General features: G+C 40.2%; 1 protein-coding gene across 7 annotated transcripts in view; it reads right to left on the bottom strand.

Annotated features, from left to right (window-relative positions):
* Positions 1-17,964, bottom strand: part of SNCAIP (synuclein alpha interacting protein) — a 152,151-nt gene that overhangs the window by 16,460 nt on the left and 117,727 nt on the right. For 6 of the 7 annotated variants that reach the window (XM_053567005.1, XM_053567010.1, XM_053567008.1 and 3 more), the window contains exons 6-8: positions 15,221-15,334; positions 4,512-4,637; positions 250-419 (exon numbers count right to left, since the gene is read on the bottom strand). In XM_053567005.1, coding sequence (XP_053422980.1) covers positions 250-419; positions 4,512-4,637; positions 15,221-15,334 — 410 coding nt within the window. Of the gene's footprint in view, positions 1-249; positions 420-4,511; positions 4,638-12,154; positions 12,263-15,220; positions 15,335-17,964 lie in introns of those variants that run through there. The other variant, XM_053567012.1, reaches the window with a different exon arrangement.

Genomic DNA, 17,964 nt, shown 5'->3' with positions numbered 1-17,964 from the left:
AAAGTGCTCATACTTCTTGGCTGAATATCACTATGGTCACCTTTGAAGTACTCCCATTGGTCATCTGCTGACCATGGTGATATGCAGCAGTGAAGTCTGTAACGATTTTTCTAGATGAGTTAGAGAATTAATTGTCAAAGAATTCCCCGTACAAATGGATTGAAGGCAGCTTACCACAACACTTGGCTGAAACCGAGCACAACAGTAAGAAGTGAGACTTTGTTCTCATGGAAACCACAGGCCACTTACTCCTTTAGCTGCTTCGTTAACTTCACCACCTGCGAGGCCAGTGACATGCAGGTCTCCACCACCACCAGGTACCTGGAGCACAGCGTGTGACCCTGCCTCTCAGCGCTCTGGGAGGGCTTTTCCCCGGCGTGGTTCTGCATGGTGACGTTGGCTCCATATTCAACCAAGGTCTGTCAGAAAACATGGAGACGTGTGATTGTGGTTGCATTGGGACCTCCCTCTAAACGTCATTTTTAAATGACCATAACAGAATGTTGAGGAGGACTTTCTGTTATTCCAAAACCAGTTATCAGAGCCCGTGGAGTCCTGGGAGTGGGTAGAACAGCCCCTGATACAAAAGAGAGCTTCTAGGGGCCTTGTGGAAGTTGCTGGCGGACACCTCCTTTCAGACCTACAAACGCGTAGCAGAACTAATCCCTACGAAAAGCCTGGAGGCGCAGGAGGCTCTGCTGTCTGCAGAGGTCTTTTCCTTACGACACATGTGGTGCAGACTTTGTGGGAGGTGTTTTTTTCCTTTTGATAGTTGGGCTCCAAGGGAATGATTCAAAAAGCCAGAGACGCCTCTTTACAGAGAGAGGGGAATTTCAGCTATTCCTATTTGGTTGGGCTCTGGTCAGTTTGGAATGATGCTGGCCGGTCTGTTGCTGAGCCTTACTGACCAGGAGGAAGGAGAACAGAAAAGAAGTGACACGGAAGACAGCAGAGAGGCTGGGGGCCAGCCTCCTACTCCCACCATGTGCCAGGGCAAAAGTATGTCTATGGATTGAACAGATGTTGTAGAAGGAAGCTGGGTGTGAACTTGTTACCACCTCACTAACCAAGAGAGGGTTCTCTGGCAGCATGGGCACCACAGGCAGAGGGAACTCTATGGGGAGGAGGTAAAGCTGGGGCCCGATCTCCCACACCAGGTACCAGCATGGAGGCCCCACAGGGCCCTCTGCAGACCTTCCACATGGCTCCCACCAGGGAGGCAGCACCTGAAGGTTGCCACTGAGGACAGTGGCAGTGTCAGTGTCAATGGGATCAGTGAAAGTATCATGCCTTTCCCAGTTAAGCAAAGAGGCATTTGACTTTCTCTTTTCAGAACACCTCTTTATCCCTGACTACAGCCCCAAAGAGATTAGGGAATAGACGTGAAAGTGAGTCAAAGCCCATCATGCCTCGCTGCCCATCCCAAGTCTCGTGAACCTTGAATCTAACCTGGGTTGGGAAGGAAAATGCTCCGAATCAGAAATAAAATTTGAGATTTTAAACTGGTTTGGAGTAGATTTTAATAGCCATACTAAGCAAGCAGAACATTATAGAATCTGGCCAATCTCTTCTCTATCATTAGTAGAGAAAGAAAGAGATCTGATGAAGCAGGGTTGAAATCAATAATTCAAAAGAGCCCAGTCCACTTGTTTTGTGCTTTTACAGCACTGTCATTAGATTCCGCCAAAAGCTATTATGTCCACAGTCATCGACCTCCATCGTCTGATCTAGGCTTTGACCATATTACAATGAGACTGCAAACCTCTGGATTTATTTTGGAAGTAGGTGGTATTTTTTCCCTACGAGCAACGTTCATAGTATTTAAGTTCTCAGATGACTCAGAGGCTGTTAAGAAGCTTCATTTCCCCTTTGTTTATGATCACTCCCATGCAAGGTCAGTTCACCACAAAGTCACTGCCACCTACCTCACAGGCGTGTCGCAGAGACCGTGTCTGCCCTGAGCTCATGTAGTTCTCGGAGACATGCAAGATAGACACATCCTGGTAGGACTCGCCCTTGACTCCCACCTCTGCAGTTTTCTTCCCACTGTTTTCCTTGCTCAGCCCTCTCCTCACCTCAGAGGATCCCTCGTTCACTCTCAGTCTCTTATTATCTTTTTTAAAAATTGATCTTTTTTTTTTTTTAAATCTCACACCCAGCAGACAGACCCTCTTCCAAGATTACCCACGTTTCCACATCCGTGGTATCTGGTGCCAAAAATATCATTTGTGTAAAGTGGAGTGACGAATACCCTGGAAGGGCAAATGGTCTTTCTTCACTTAATAAAAAGAAAAACAATGAAAATCTCAAAGAGAATTAGTGATACCAGCTGGTTTTCTTTGGCTTTCTGTCATTTATTAGCCGATAAAAGGTTTATTTCAAGACTATTAAATATTAGCACTCCTCCACAAAAAATCATGCTATTTCTTTAATCTTTCTGCAGATTCTGTGAAGAATTTAGATTTCTATCCTTTATATGCTCTCTAATTTCTTATAATTCCTCTTAAAACTTGGTGCCTTAAACTAGAAGGGACACACTTCACCAACATAATAGGAAAACTTTCAGATACTTGGACTATTTCTATCTAGTTAGCTCTTCAAAGAGTAGTTTCACAGACCAGGCACTCTGGAGAGTTTTCTGCTGATACATCTACTTTTTTTTTTTGAGACAGAGCCTCAAGCTGTCGCCCTGGGTAGAGTACTGTGGCATCATAGCTCACAGCAACCTCCAATTTCTGGGCTCAAGTGATTCTCCTGCCTCCGCCTCCCAAGTAGCGCCCCCCACAACGCCCGGCTATTTTTTGGTTGTAGCCGTCATTGTTGTTTGGTAGACCTGGGCTGGATTCGAACCCGCCAGCTCAGGTATATGTGGCTGGTGCCTTAGCTGCTTGAGCCACAGGCGCCGAGCCTACTTGTTCCTTTTATTAATCTCTTGCCTTTTAAACTTACTGTTCCCCATACATCTTCTCATCATTTCCTAGGTCCTCTCTATCTTCCTGAGCAACTGGTTCCCTCTGCCCAGTTTTGTGTTTTGGACCATCTATCTTGCACTCAGCAGAACTTTAGCAAAGACCTGTTGTGTTACATAAATGAGCGTACTGAGTTTCAACACAGGACAACACATTATCCACGGCCACAAAGAGTGCTGCTTTCTCAGAGATGGAAACTATGTCACATGTTATACACACATTTTGAACTGTATCAGCTTGTGGAGGTGAATGTATTTTCTCTAAACATGACCCTCAATCACACGCTGCCAATTTCCCTTTCCTATACCTCAGGTAGATATGGGAACTAAGCCACAGATGTTGGGTCGTTTTCAATGATAAGAATGGATTTGTCTGATTCTAGTGATTAGGATTTATGTTTAGAAATAAAATTCCTGGCAAAATCCAAGCTTCAAGTCTGTGTGTCCAGTTCAAATCCTCTCCTCTCCTTACACTGCCTGGCCTCTTCTACCTGCTCCTATTGCGTCAGCTGTCCTCTCTCCCTGCTGAGGTGCTGAAGCCTTCACTATTTTCTAGTGAAAAGGTATATCTGGTTTTTATGTCCACACTCACCCCAAACTTCTAGAGACCACTCCGTTGGGCTTTCCCACCACGTGCTACTCTGATGGCAGCACTGGGCTTTGCTCACTGTTGGGCAGCTCTGCATTGGTGGAGGCAGGTGATGCCACTTCCTCTCCTACAGAAGTCCCACACTCTGTCAGAAACCCTCTTGTGGGTTGGAGTGGGGGACAAGACTCCCTCCCCTCTCCTGTGGCTGTCTTCCCCAAGTTTTTATATCGTTACACACACTGGACATGATAACATCTGGAAGACGTGTTGGGTTAAAAGGATAAGGCTACTTGAGGCTGTTGGGTGGAGCAGTTGGCCAACCAAGGCCCTGGCTGTCTTGCGCAAGGGCTGAGAGGATCAATAGCTAAGCCTTGTCACCCTAGCCAATTCTTAACCATTCTGAATGCATTTGAGAAACTCAGTTGTCCTACAAAAAAGGGCGAAGCCACAGCATTCTTTCTCTAGCCTACCACTCCCTACTATGAACAATTCTCCTAATCTGTTTCTAAAAAATCTGCCCCTTTTTCCATGTCCCTAGGAAGGAGAGATGTGTTAATGAGAGCACAAATGGTGTGCCACATGACAGACTGAGTGATGTCGTGTAGTTGTGGTTTCCCTGGTGTCTTGAGAACATGGAGGTATTTTATGTCTATTGTCTTTAGCAGTGGAACTTTAGAGTAGTGTTTGGGGAGCAGGAATTTTTAGCCCAACATGTCTTCCAGATATTTCAACACTCTATGACCTTTAAAAACTCTTAGCGCTATTTACACTTACATGGTGGATTTCTAGCAAAACAAATAGATCAATATAATTTTTTATTGCCTACTATAATATAAAAGGTGATTCAATCCAGAAATTCTCCCAGTAAACAAAAATCTCAACTTTTTGTTTAATCACTGGATACACTCAATTGTCTCCAAAAGTGGCAGGAGAGTAGCGGTGTCTCCCTCGCACCTGTATGCACCCGAGGTAGCCGTGCTGAGAGGCTACGTGAACAGCGCTGTTGCCATCCTGGTCAACTTCATCCAGCGAGATGCCCTGTTCTTGCATAAACTGAAGAAGCCACAGAAGAATCTTTTCCTACAAGCACAAACATAGTTGGGATTAATGGAATATCATGCAGAGAAGTCAAATATAAAGACAGAGGAAAGCAAAACTCTAACTTGTAAAACTTTATCTAAAGCCAAGCTTCCTGTAGGAAAAGTAAATTCCCATTTAGCATGAACTGAACATCCATGGGTCTTTGAAATGAACCAAAAAGGACCATAGAGAATTTTAAGTGCAGAAAGTTGCCATGGAAATGACCTTGTTTTAGTTATTCTACAGATGGGAAAATAAATTCATAGGGAGTGTGAGTGTCTCCTCAAAGTTTCACAGCTAGATAGATCCAAAGTTGGGATGAGAATCAAGGTCTTTTGATTCCAAGGCTTCCAAAGTAGTGCTTTTGCTACTGTGTAATACTGCCTGTGGGCTTCAAGAATATTATTATTAAACCATAGACTATTGAGATAACTAGCTTCTACTTTTGAGTTTATAATTAAACTTAAGGGATTGCCTTCCCAATCCTATGCCTCCTGCATTCAACAGGCTTATGAAAGTAGGCCATGCTTTAAGTCACAAAGTACAAGATAACCTCCCTGAAATAAAACCATGACCCTCTTAATTTTTATGACCAAATGTTGTTTTTTTGAGACAGTCCCAAGCTGTTGCACTGGGACTGTAGAGTGCCATGGCATCATAGTTCACAGAAACCACCAACTCTCGGGCTCAAGTGATCTTCTTGCCTCAGTTTTTCTATTTTTAGTAGAGACAGGGTCTCTCTTTTCGTTCAGGCTGGTCTCGAACTCATGAGCTCAAGCAATCCACCTGCCTCAGCCTCCCAGAGTGCTAGGATTACAGATGTGAGCCACAGTGCCTGGCCCAAATGTTAGTATTATTTTAAAGGCAAAGCTTTATCTTCCTTCATTTTGAAGGAAGGGAACCAAGAGCTCTGAACACAAACCTTTCAAAAGCAAAGAACAGTCAGTATGTTTTGTCATAATCTGTTTGCATTTGCCCACTGAGTGTTTCGTGGTATTTTCATGTTATGCTTGGCCTTGGGAGAAAGCAGGGGGATGGGATTTCACTATTTTAAAACAGAAGAATTAAACACAAAGTTTAAAAAAGTGAAGGTGGTAAAAACAACAGCATGAAGTTTAGTGGGTGGAATTTGACATTTAAAAAGATGATCATGTGTTTGAAATAGCCTTGAACTTCTTTCTTCTTAGCCTTTTAAAGAATTTTTTTTCCCAGTTATTTGCTCAGACTGGTCATGAACTTTTATACTTTTCTGGATTAAGTTTGCCTTCATCTTCTGAACATGCCAACTAATCTGCTGAAGGAATGTTGGATGAAAACAGCCAGCTCCTTTAATGTTTCCCCTCCTATTGGGGTTGGGGGGAATGGGGCACTGTTTATGAAGTATCTGACACATCAGGGGAAGACTGAACAACTGCACTACACTTTTCCCAAGTGCGCAAGCAAGGAGTAAGACCCCCGAAGAGCAAGAAGAGAAAAGTGTAATCAATGTCACAACCCACTGAAAATGCACTCAGGAAAGCAGGGGGAGTGTTGGCTGCAAAAGCACACAGACCCTGTAGGAAACGAAGCCCTTGAGGGTTCCCAGAGAAAGGGGCAGAGCAGAGCCTGGAGGCCTGGGCTAAGAGTCAGAAGTTGGATAAAGATATCCTGATATGCTCAGCTTTGTTCTTCAGAGACAAACCTGGGGAAAGTTGGAGCTGATATTTGGATTACAGCAGGTGATGTTTTTGTACCATGCAGTAAAAGCCACTTCCTTTGATTTTTTTTTTTTTAATTAGGTAGGGGAAAAATACTGAATTACTTTTATTTAGAGATAGATGATTATACTATGTGAGTGCTTTTCCTTCTTTCCTTTCCTTTTTTTTTTTTTTTTTTTGTAGAGATGAGGTCTTGCTATGTTGCCCAGGCTGGTTCCTAACTCCTGGGCTCAAGCAAATGCTAAAGTCCTGGGATTACAGGCATGAGCCACTGCACCCAGCCTCCATGATCCTAACTCTTTAAAAATCTAGGTGAGAGGGCAGTGCCTGTGGCTCAAAGGAGTAAGGCGTCAGCCCCATATAGTGGAGGTGGCAGGTTCAAACCTGGCCCAAGCCCCCCCAAAAAAAAAAAAATCGAGGTGAGTGGGAGTATCTCAGGATACTAGACATAACCAACAAGTTTGAGGTTAAGGCCTAAGAAATGGAAACCGCCTAAGGGCAGGCTGCTGAGACTGGATCGCCCTAACACGAGTGGAATAAATCCTCCTCAGTGGTCATTCTTGAACTTATATGGACTTGGTTTGTTCCATTTTATTAAATCATGACATCTTGGAACTGGAGAGATTTTGGGGGAATTATCCAATTCAAACAGCCTTACTTTATAAATCAGAAAATTGAGGAAGAGGACAATGGTATACAATAAGTGCTCATTTAATGCCATCCACAGGTTCTTAAGAACTGTGACTTTAAGTGAAAATGACATATAACAAAACCAGTTTTATCAAAGGCTCATTGCTATAACCAAGAGTTAAGTTCCTATGGCATATTTCTGGTCATAAGAACACCACTAAATATTTAAATAAAGACCAAAGACTTGTAATATTAAACACTGACATGAATGCTGGCTACCTAAATAGCTAAGAAAGATTAATAAAAAAATTAATAAATATCTTATTAGTAAGATATTTATTTACCTAATTGTTTCAGTTTAGGGTTGTGGTGGTTAGAACTCAACCCAGCAGCTCAGGGCACAAGAGCAGAACCAATTCTGGACAGGGGCCATCCCATCGTGGGTGTACTCATCCCATCGTGGGGTGCACTCACAGACACGCCTCCCACTCACTCACACTGGACCATGCAAACTTGCCAGCCCACCTAACATGTACATCTTTGGAACGTGAGAGAAAATTGAAATACTGGAAGAAAACCCATATAGACGCGGGGAGAATGTGAAAACTCCACACGGACTCCAGCCAAGAATCTTTCGTTTTATCTTTCTCATCAATGTTACGAAGAAATGACATTGAACAAAATGATATTATTCAAAGGCCTGCTGTATTCTAGTGGATTCTTTCTTTGGAAAGTAAATCTCAGAGGAGTCTAAGATATTTTATTTATTTATTTTTTTGTGGTTTTTGTCCAGGGCTGGGTTTGAACCCACCACCTCCGGTATATGGGGCTGGCGCCCTACTCCTTGAGCCACAGGTGCCACCCTCATTTAAGATATTTTCAAATGGTTTATCTGGGGCGGCGCCTGTGGCTCAAAGGAGTAGGGCACCGGCCCCATATACTGGAGGTGGTGGGTTCAAACCCGGCCCCGGCCAAAAGACTGCAACAATAACAACACAACAAAAAGGTTTATCTGTACCTTCTTGTCAGACGTACTTCCATATACAGTGGAACTTAGGTTGACCTCCCTGGGGACTATAATGAACTGGTTAACAGAGGGAGGTCGTCAACATAGGGAACTAGGCCCACTGTCCTCATGTGCATGTTCAGGCTATGAAAATTAGGTCAACTTAAGAAGGTGGTCAGCTATGGAGGTCCTACTGTATTTCAGACTGAATTAAATGTTATGGTGGGAATATCTATTTCACGTGCATAAAAAACACACTTTAGTAAGATCACAGTGTTTTGATGTTAGTAAGAGAATTATAGGCAATGGAATATTACATTTCATACGACTAGAAGTTTTCCCACTGTAATACTGGGGAGAATCTAGGGCCTTGGCCTTTGCGGGGCTTGGTAATAAGGGAAAATAAGACCCACGAGGCCTGTGTGAGGTAAGAGTTGCCTTGGCTCCTAAGGGCTCTCCAACTCAGGTTCAATCTGTATTATTACAACAACCTGCTTTCTTTCTTTTTGATGGCATGGATAATTCTTCTTGCTAGTAATTAAGGATTCTACCTAATTCAATATGCAAGACTTCCTAAAGAGTCATTATTTGATTTTTCAAAATGAGATGGCTGACGCCCACTACTTCAAATCCAGTTTTGTATTCTTTATAGGACAAGAAAAAGAATTTTAAATAAAAAGATATGAAAGTGTCCTTTTCTTTCAGACATGATATGGAAACAAAAATCTCCCATCCTACCAGGCAGAAAAGTACTACCAACAGCAACCGGCCGCCCAGACACCAGCCTTCTAACAACCAACGTTTAGGATTTTTGAGATGGATGAGGAGACGGCCAGCATCCCTGGTTTTGGTAAAAGCATATTTAACTTCCACTTTCTGAGAAGTCCTGCTCTGACTTTGGAGAACATGTCTGAGGAGATGCACAATCCTATAATTCAAAGAGCGATATATCTGACAAATAGCTCATGAGGAGGACAGAGCAAAAGTGGCTATTCTCTCTGCCTGGGGAGGCCTTTATTAATGCAAACGTGTGTTAGAGGTACATGCAGGGAGCCCCTCCCCTCCTAGTCCTTAGTGAGTGCTTTCTCCCTCTTTCTCCCTTTCTTTCCCACCCCCTCTCCCTCTGTGTGGCAGGAAAATGTTAAACGAAGACTGTAACTTCAGATCTTCATTTCCCCATAAGCATCTGCTGCGGTCACTTGGATGGAGAGGCCCTTCTGTATTATGTCTGTTTCACTGAATGCCTCGCCAATGTACCTGTGATTCATCCACCCACACGGCCAACTTTTATCTGCTGAAAGAAAACTTCGCTCACATCAAGTTTCCTCTTCTAGGGCTTTTCTGTTGTTGTTGTTTTTTTTTTTTTAATTAAATCATAGCTGTGTTTTCTGCTGTTTTTGTAACTTGTTTTAATGGTATATTTCATGTGTTCCTGAGGGCAATGCAAGTTCTTTAAAACTCGCATTGAGGCAATTAATTCATGAAGCCTATGAGATTGGCCAACGTCTAATGGGAATGTCATTGAAAAGTCTATCACAGGTTTATTGCTGGTATCAGTAAAATCTCTGCACTTTGTGGTGTAATTATGAGCTCTAAAGCACAAAGCCTTGTTTGTGATCACAGATTATCAAATCTAATATGCCATCAATTACTAGAGTCACTCCAGTTTTTAAGATGTTAAAATATTTTTAAAAAAGTGACTAGCAATAATTTCATGTTATTTAGTATAAGATGCATGTAGAATTCAGAGATGGTAACATGTGAAGAAAAAGCACATCTAAGAATTGATTAGATAGGTTGTGGCCTACACAATTCTTTGGCCAATTTCTGTTGTACAGGGTGGCCGTAAAATTCGTGCATAAAAAAAATATAGTGCATAAAAAATTTGTGCATAAAAAAATATAGTGCATAAAAAATTTGTGCATAAAAAATATACACACTATATATTGTGTGTATATAGTTGTCTATATACATCTGTAATAGTTGTCTATTTTTGCATAGACAACTATTACAGATGTATATAGACAACTATTTTAAATCGCACATGAACTTTATGGCCACCTGTATGTTACTTATGGTAAAACAAATAAGCTGAATAATACTGATAGCAATAAAAACAATAAACTGGAAGAAAGCCAATAGTCACGCCAGCCAACATCTGTCCAGTGACTATCAAGTGCTGGGCAATGTGGCTCTTCTTACTTAGTCTTCCGAATAACCATGTGAGGAAGGTTGTATTAGCTCCATTTTACAGATGAAGAAGCTGAGGTCCAGGAAGACTTTTCTTTTCTTTTTGTTTCTTTTTTAAAACAAAAATATCGAAGGCCTTGGAACTAGTAAGTGGTAGGGAATTGATTAAAACCAATACAGCTCCACTAAGGAACCAGTGTTCTTCGTAATTCTGTTAACTGAGCACAAATTTCTGTTTCTGAGCACGAATTCTGTTTCTGAGCACAACTGCTCCTTCTTCCGTGACCGCTGACTCTGTAAAGGACATGCTCCCTTTGTTGAGTCAGGACAGTCCTGGTTAGCCATCTGTCCTCTGGGGGTTTGTGTCAGTTACACTGTTTCAAGTTCAGTATTTGGAGAGCAGGTGGAAGCTCGTGTGAATCACAGATTTTTCTATTTTGTTTCGTCTGTAGTCACAGAACTCTCAGCCCTGTTTTCTTAATCTTATCCCATGACCATGAAACAGTAAAGTCAGGGGCGTCTTTCTCCTCTTAAAGTAAGCTGCAGAAAAGCCCCAGAGCAGCACAGCCTCTGGAAACACCGCCCCCCCCCCGCCCCCCACCGGCCACACCAGTGCCTCTCACTGCTCGTGGTCACCCTTATGAACTGTTGAGCATTTCCTTTTTCAAAAAATGTTCTTTAAAAAAACCCATATCAGAGCAAACATTTAAAATGGAGAAGACACTCAATGCAGGCAGAGGCTCTTCTCAGTAAATGCTCAATGCTGTGATGCAGGTTGCTTTTGCAAAAGAATCTCTTGACCAAAAGCCATGTGAATGATTCCCAAACAAAAGGAGTAACCAATTTGATGTTTGATACTGATAGTAGCACACAGCCGCTGGGGCCAGTGACCAGAGCAGAAGAGCCTGAAGCCCCCCAAGCAGCTGAGGGCAAGGGGCTTTGCTGGGACAGCCTGGACGAGACGAGCTGAGCCTTCATGCTTGAATAGAGTGGCCCAAATTATACAGGCGGAAGCCTTGAACTGAGGTCTCTCTGTCTCAATTGTTATACCAGCAATGTCCTTCTCAAGGGACAGCAGAGCAGGCCTATCCGAGGACACCCCCGCTTGGTGCTTGGGTCTCGCTGAGGCTCCCACTTTCACGCTCCCCGTGGCTGGTTCTGCTCGGTACAATCAGGCAGTGAAATAATTGCCTCCTTTGAGAGTTCATGTGTCAAGAGGAAAATCAATTCTTATCACCCGAAGATCTATCACTCCAGGAGACCACTAAAAACTGCCAGCTACCCTGTGGCACTGGAGTCTTTAAAGGTAATTTTTACAAGAAAAAGGACACACATTGGGAGTCAAATAGAACCTATTCTTTAAGGATCTATATAAGGGGCAGAGGGCAACTAAAATAAACCAAGAGAGGAATTTTCCTCTGTACTGTCCTTTCCAGAGGTATTTACTGAAGAAACAAAACCAGAACACACTCAAGTGGCTGCTTGATGTAGAAAAACTTGCATGTGCTGAATCCATTAAAAAAACTGTTCAATAACAGTCTTCCTTGGGAAAATATTAGCCTTGTAATGGTTCCAAGTTCAGCATCTCCGCAGGTTATCTGTTACATAAGTGGCTGGACAGGATTCATAGTTCTAACGGGCGTCTACATTTTCCATTTGGGTAAGATGCTTTCCTAAGGGCACTGCGGGAATGCCCCCCTCAAAGCTGTACTTCAGGTTGCACGAAATGCTTATCAGCTTGAAATAATAACCTGCATATTTGGTACTAGCATGAAGCAAATGTTTGACACAGCTCTCCAAATGGGTCACTAATTTCCATATTTTCCAAGTTTGCCACCCTATTACCCAGCCAGTCCCAGAAAGGGCACTTTCTTTTTGTTCTGCCTCAATAGCTTCAAAATTATGAGAAGACTGCTGTGAGATTTGAATAACAAAGCTGGTGTAAATAAGCAACGTTTCCCAAGGCAAAGGGTGCCCAGAGCCCAATTATTTACTTGGGGTCTCAGAAGGGCCATGCAATCCTTTCCTCCTTTTCTTTGGCAAGCTCTGCCAAAATTACAGGCAGCCTTTCCGCGGACACCTGAAACTCCTCGTTAGGCTTTCTAGAAGCAAAGGAAACCAGGGAAGCAATTATTCACACAATTTGATAAAATTCTGTTTTGTACTGAAAATGATCTCTGAAGATTCACAGTGATCAAATGCTTCTTGTCATTTGAAAATCGACAATTAAGGTCATGGGGGGGGGAGGAAAAGCAGAGAGAGGGAAGGAGGGAGAGGGGTGGGGCCTTGGTGTGTGCCACACCTTCCGGGGGCAAGACATGATTGCAAGAGGGACTTTATCTAACAAATGCAATCAGTGTAACCTGGCTTATTGTACCCTCAATGAATCCCCAACAATTAAAAAAAAAAAAAAGGAAATTCTATTTCTCCTTTTGCCATTACAGATGCTCCTCAACTTACAGTGATGTTATGGCCCAATAAATCCATCATAAGTAGAAAATACTGTTATGTTAAAAGTGCACTTAATGCACTGTCAAGCACTGGTTGTCCACCCTCATGAGCACATGGCTGACTGCGATGGAGGGCTCACGGTTGCTGCCTAGCCCAGCATCGTAAGACAGGATCACACTGCTTATTGCCAGCCCAGGAAATGATCAAAATTCAAAACCTGAGGTACAATTTCTACTGAGTGTGTATTTCTTTCACATCATTGTAAAGTTAAAAAAAAAATCATAAGTCGAACCAAGGTTACGTGGAGGACCATCTATATAAGCAAAAAGTGGAGTTCTTATATACTGCCTATGAACTTGAACTGGTAGTTTTAGGTCACTGAGGATGGGAACTAGTAAGAACCATGCACAAAGAGAACAGAGTAATTATAATATTTCAAAGACAGTGGTTTTTACAAATTTTAAATGTTCGATCTGACCCGTCTTCATTTCATATACTTAATAAGGTTGCTCATCTGTTCAATGTATTGTTAGATAAAATTGAAAAACAAAAAAAAGACTTCTTCAGTTAAATCAGCGCCTCTATAAACAACCTGTACAAATTATTTACACAGATGAAGACAAAACAGAGTCTGGCCCTGAAGTCACAGGATCTAAGTTAAAATCTCATCTTGCTCTTCCTAGACAGTAGGCCATGGGCAAGTCATTTAACTTTCTATCTTAATAGAGATAAGAACTACAAAATCTTATACAGTTGTATTTTTTTTTTTTAGTGTGTGTGTGCGTGTGTGTGTGTGTGTTCTGAGACAAAGTCTCACTTTGTCAACCCAGGTAGAATACAGTGGTGTCATAATAGCTTGCAGCAACCTCAAACTCCCAGGCTCAAGTGATCTTCCTGCCTCAGCCTCCCAAATAGCTTGTATTACAGGTGCATGCCAGATTCCTGGCTAATTTTTCTTTTTGTCTTTTATTTTGGATTAATATAAGGATACATAGGACTAGGTTATATTAGTTGCATTTGTTAGGAAAAGTCTGAGTTGTATTTGAGTCTTTTACCTAGGAGGTATGCCACATACTCCTACATCGTACCCGTTAGGTGTGAGCTTACTGGGTCTCCTTTCCCTCCTCCCCTACCCACTTCTTGAATTTAATTGTGTTTTTTCTCTCATGTGTTCATCTACCAGTTTCAATTTTTAATGGAGACAAGGTCTCGTTCTTGCTTAGGCTGGTCTCGAATTCCTGAGCTCAAATAATCCTCCTGCCTTGGCCACCCAGAGTGCTAGGATTACAGGCTTGAGCCGCCACACCCAGACTCATAAGGTTTTGAGGAAAAAAACTCAGATAATGTACAAAAAACTAATGGAGTGGTGCCTGGGACACATAGGAAATATTTTATGTTTATGTATAATATATGCAATACTAATTGCAGTTACCATAGCAGACATGACTTCCTCAAACTGTAATGATATTAAGCCTATTTTTCGAACTTGAGATAGCCATATTTGAATAAGTACAATCTATTGTTGACAAGACCACAACTTACTTCTACTGGGAAAGTTTGTGAAGCCAAAGAGAATGTGGTTATATACATGAGAAACCATTTTCTTTGCCACAAACGAGTATGATTAAATTTATGTTAATACAGTACTAACTTTATTATTTTTTGAGCTGAGGTTGGAATTGTATTGTTCCAATTTTTAAAGAAGATGATTCACACTGATCCCTTTCAAAGGGAGGTAGTGATTTTTTTTTTTAACTGCATACAGTGGATCGTGATCTATGTACAACAATTACTAACAACAGGACTCCCTGCTGTAGAAGTTGGTTGTAACTGAGAGCCAACTAGTCAGTAGACTTGCTCATCTTTAATTGAGTGAGGTTTGATTAATGTCTTAAGACATTAAGAAGATTTTCTTTGTAACTTTGTGTTCAAGAAAACATAACCTTTTAATAAATGTTAAATGCGTTTATGGTAGAAGATTTGGAAAATACTGAAAAACAAAAAAATGTAGAAAAGAAAAGTCATTTGTAAGTCCACTCTGAGTAATAAGTATTATAAATATGTTGTGAAAGTTTTTTTCTAGTCTTACTTCCCATTTCTCTTTCTCTTCAAAATTCTATTAAGTTACTACCACTTTATAAGAACAGTTTTGTATTGTATATTTGCATTTAATATTCTACTAATTCTATTAATAAGTTGCTATCACTTTATAAGAACAGCTTTGTATTGTATATTTGTATTTAATATTATATACAGAACAATTTCTCATAAAATTCTATCAATAGATGTTGGTTCATTATTTATGCAATATCCTATCTTGAGATATTTAGGTCGTTTGAAATGTTTCTTCATTTAAAAAATGCAACACTGGGCTTCCCCCTTTGTGGCTGGAGGTTCTGTTCTTCCTCTTCCTTTTATCCATCTCTTTTATCTTTCAATAAACTATGTCCTTTTGCTTAAAAGAATGCAACAATGAATATCATTGCTTATAACTCTGGGTACATTGTTGAGGATTTCCTATATTTGGATGTTGATAGACTAATCAAAAAAAAAAAAGAAGGAAGATTACCCGGCATACAAAGTGAAGATACTTAAAAGCTCCTTCATACCTGGCCATAGCAACCTGCATAATGAATAAGGCTTGGAAAATCCTTAGAACAACTCAATTCTGCAATGGCTTCTGTTTCGCTCACCAACCAGCGTACACACTCCAAGTGGCCATTCTAGATTTTAAAAAAGAAAAAGAGGAAGAAGTTCAAGATAATTCAGGTTTGAAAAATACCTCAAAGATGGTAATTCTGCTAAGAAAATAAATTATATGAATGTTGTCTTTTATATCTGCCTCAATTAATTTATGATATAACTGTATCACCTCCTATATGTTTTCTTGATCCATGGTGTTGGCTCTGAATAAATTTCTACTTAAATACATTTTCATAATTTTCATTAGTTTTTTTAAAAAATCACTTTATTGAGTTATAATTTGCATACTGTAAAATGCACTGATTTTAAGTATACAGTTTGATAAATTTTGACACTCTCGTAATTACAATTTCAATCAAGATACAGAAAATTTCCATCAACCTAAAAAGTTTCTATTTGGGGGATGTTACTAATGAAATTGCTACAAATATTCTTTGTGAATATAGGTATATACTTTTCTTGCTCCTGGGTACCTTCCTGGGACTGGAATATCTGGGTAATATGGGAGGTGTATATTTGACTTAATCAAAAGGTATCAAACTATTTCCAATGTGGTTGACCACTTTACCCCAACACTAGCAGGATACGAGCATTCTACTTGTTCCAAATCCAACCCGTGATCATGTCAACTACTTAGTTATTCTTTAATTAAAGTTTATGAGATATAGCAACTGATCTCCAAATCCCAGACTATCATATTGTTGGTGAAAAATTAACAAATTCAGACTTGAAATAAAAAATTTAAGTGACCAAGTGAATATCTTAATTAGTAAAATATTTTTAACAATTTAAAAGGGAAATATTATTGATCATTTATAAATAATAAAACTGTTGCCATAGAAAGTAAAATATCTACATGTTTATATGTTTTGGGACACCAACCCTCTTGAACTATAGGATCAAGAGGGACAGTAAAGTAAAAGTAGCAGAAAAAAAAATAGTAAGATTTTCTTGCAGTCTTTTGCGAAGGTTTTATAAAGCCAGTTAACATTTATTAGATCTCTACTCACAGGCTCTGTGAGAGTTTCAAAAAATGATCAAAACATGTAAACTGTTAAAATATAGTCTATAACATGTTATGGTAGAGGTTTTCCCTACCACTTAAAGTAGTGTCATGTATATATCACATCCTAGTAATTAAAACTCAGACTCTGGGAAGGATTTAAATCCTTAATATGCCACTTAGTTACGAGACCCTCTGATACTCAGTTTTCTCAATTGTGAAATATAGGGTTGCCCCACGGTTTGCCTATAAAGCTGCCGTACATAGGGAAAATGGGGGAAATTATAGCTAAATATACCTTTACTTACAAAATATTTATTACAGAACTTTGCAAAATATTTATGAATATGTGTATTCTTTACACGTTGGCCACCACTTTGTAAAAATCTCCCCATTTTTCTCCATGTACGGCAACTTTATGGGAGACCTTTGGGATACCTGTAGCAGACTTTTCTTAAATTTCACAATTTGTGCATATAGAGTGTTTCCTACCAGGATTAAAAACAACAGCCAAAACACTAAAACAATGTGTTTCGTTCCCTCCGAATGAAGAAAGGAATGAGAAGTACCCTGACCATCCACTAGGCAACATGGTTTATATAAGCTCATTCACACAGAAAACAGATGCGTGAGGCCACATTTCCTATTTCAGAAATACATATTCTCTCTCTCGTATTTATTCATTTTTTGCATCAGTTGACTAACTAAAAGGTTTGTCTTTTTAAAAAATCTTTTCATAGGGGCTGCTTCTGTGGCTCAAAGGGGTAGGGTGCTGGCCCCATATGCTGGAGGTGGCGGGTTCAAACCCAGCCTCAGCCAAAAACTGCAAAAAAAAAAAAAAAAATCTTTTCATAGAAGCAAGTTTTGTTTAGTTGATTTTCTCTGTGATTTTTCTTTCTTCTGCTTATTTTCGCTCTAATTTTCACTGTTTCTTTCCTTCTGCTTGCTTTGGTTTTAGTTTGTTCTTCTTTTTCTAGTTTCCTAAGTTGGAACTAGGCTATTGTTTGAGGTCTTTTTCCCCCATTCTTCTCCTGTTAGTACAGACATTTACAGCTATAACTCTCCCTCTAAAGCACTGCTTTAGCTGCATCCTGTAAGTGTTGGTATGTTGTATTTTCATTTTTATTCATCTCCAAATATTTTCTAATTTCCCTTGTGGTTTCTCCTTTGACACATTGATTATTTTGGAGTGTAATTCCACATACTTATGAACGACATTGCCTTCAGTTATTGATTTATAATTGCATTCTATCATGGTATAAAGATACAACCTTGTATTTCAATCCTTTTAAGTTTATTGAGACTTGTTTTATAGCCTAACATATGGTCTATTCTGAAGAATGTTCCATGTGCACTTGATACAAACATGTACTGTGCCGTTGCTGGGTAGAGCATTCTAGTAGATGTCTGTTAGCTCTAGTTTTATTCAAGGAGTATTTTATTTAACACTTAAATTAAATGCTATAAGAAAGGCAGAAAGACATATTATATCACTACTATAAGTTTGAAACCAATTATCTTGCCACAAATATATTTACCAAAAAAAAAAACCAAACCCAAAATATTATTAAATCTAGCAGGAGATTTTTGCCTGCCAAAGTCTCTGAGCCTGGGTCACTCACTTTATGTTAAAAAGTAATGCAAGCA

Source organism: Nycticebus coucang, chromosome 17 (genome assembly GCF_027406575.1).
Source record: "Nycticebus coucang isolate mNycCou1 chromosome 17, mNycCou1.pri, whole genome shotgun sequence".
NCBI lineage: Eukaryota > Metazoa > Chordata > Mammalia > Primates > Lorisidae > Nycticebus > Nycticebus coucang.
Note: the sequence above shows the minus strand (reverse complement) of the source record. Positions and strands in the feature narration are given on the sequence as shown.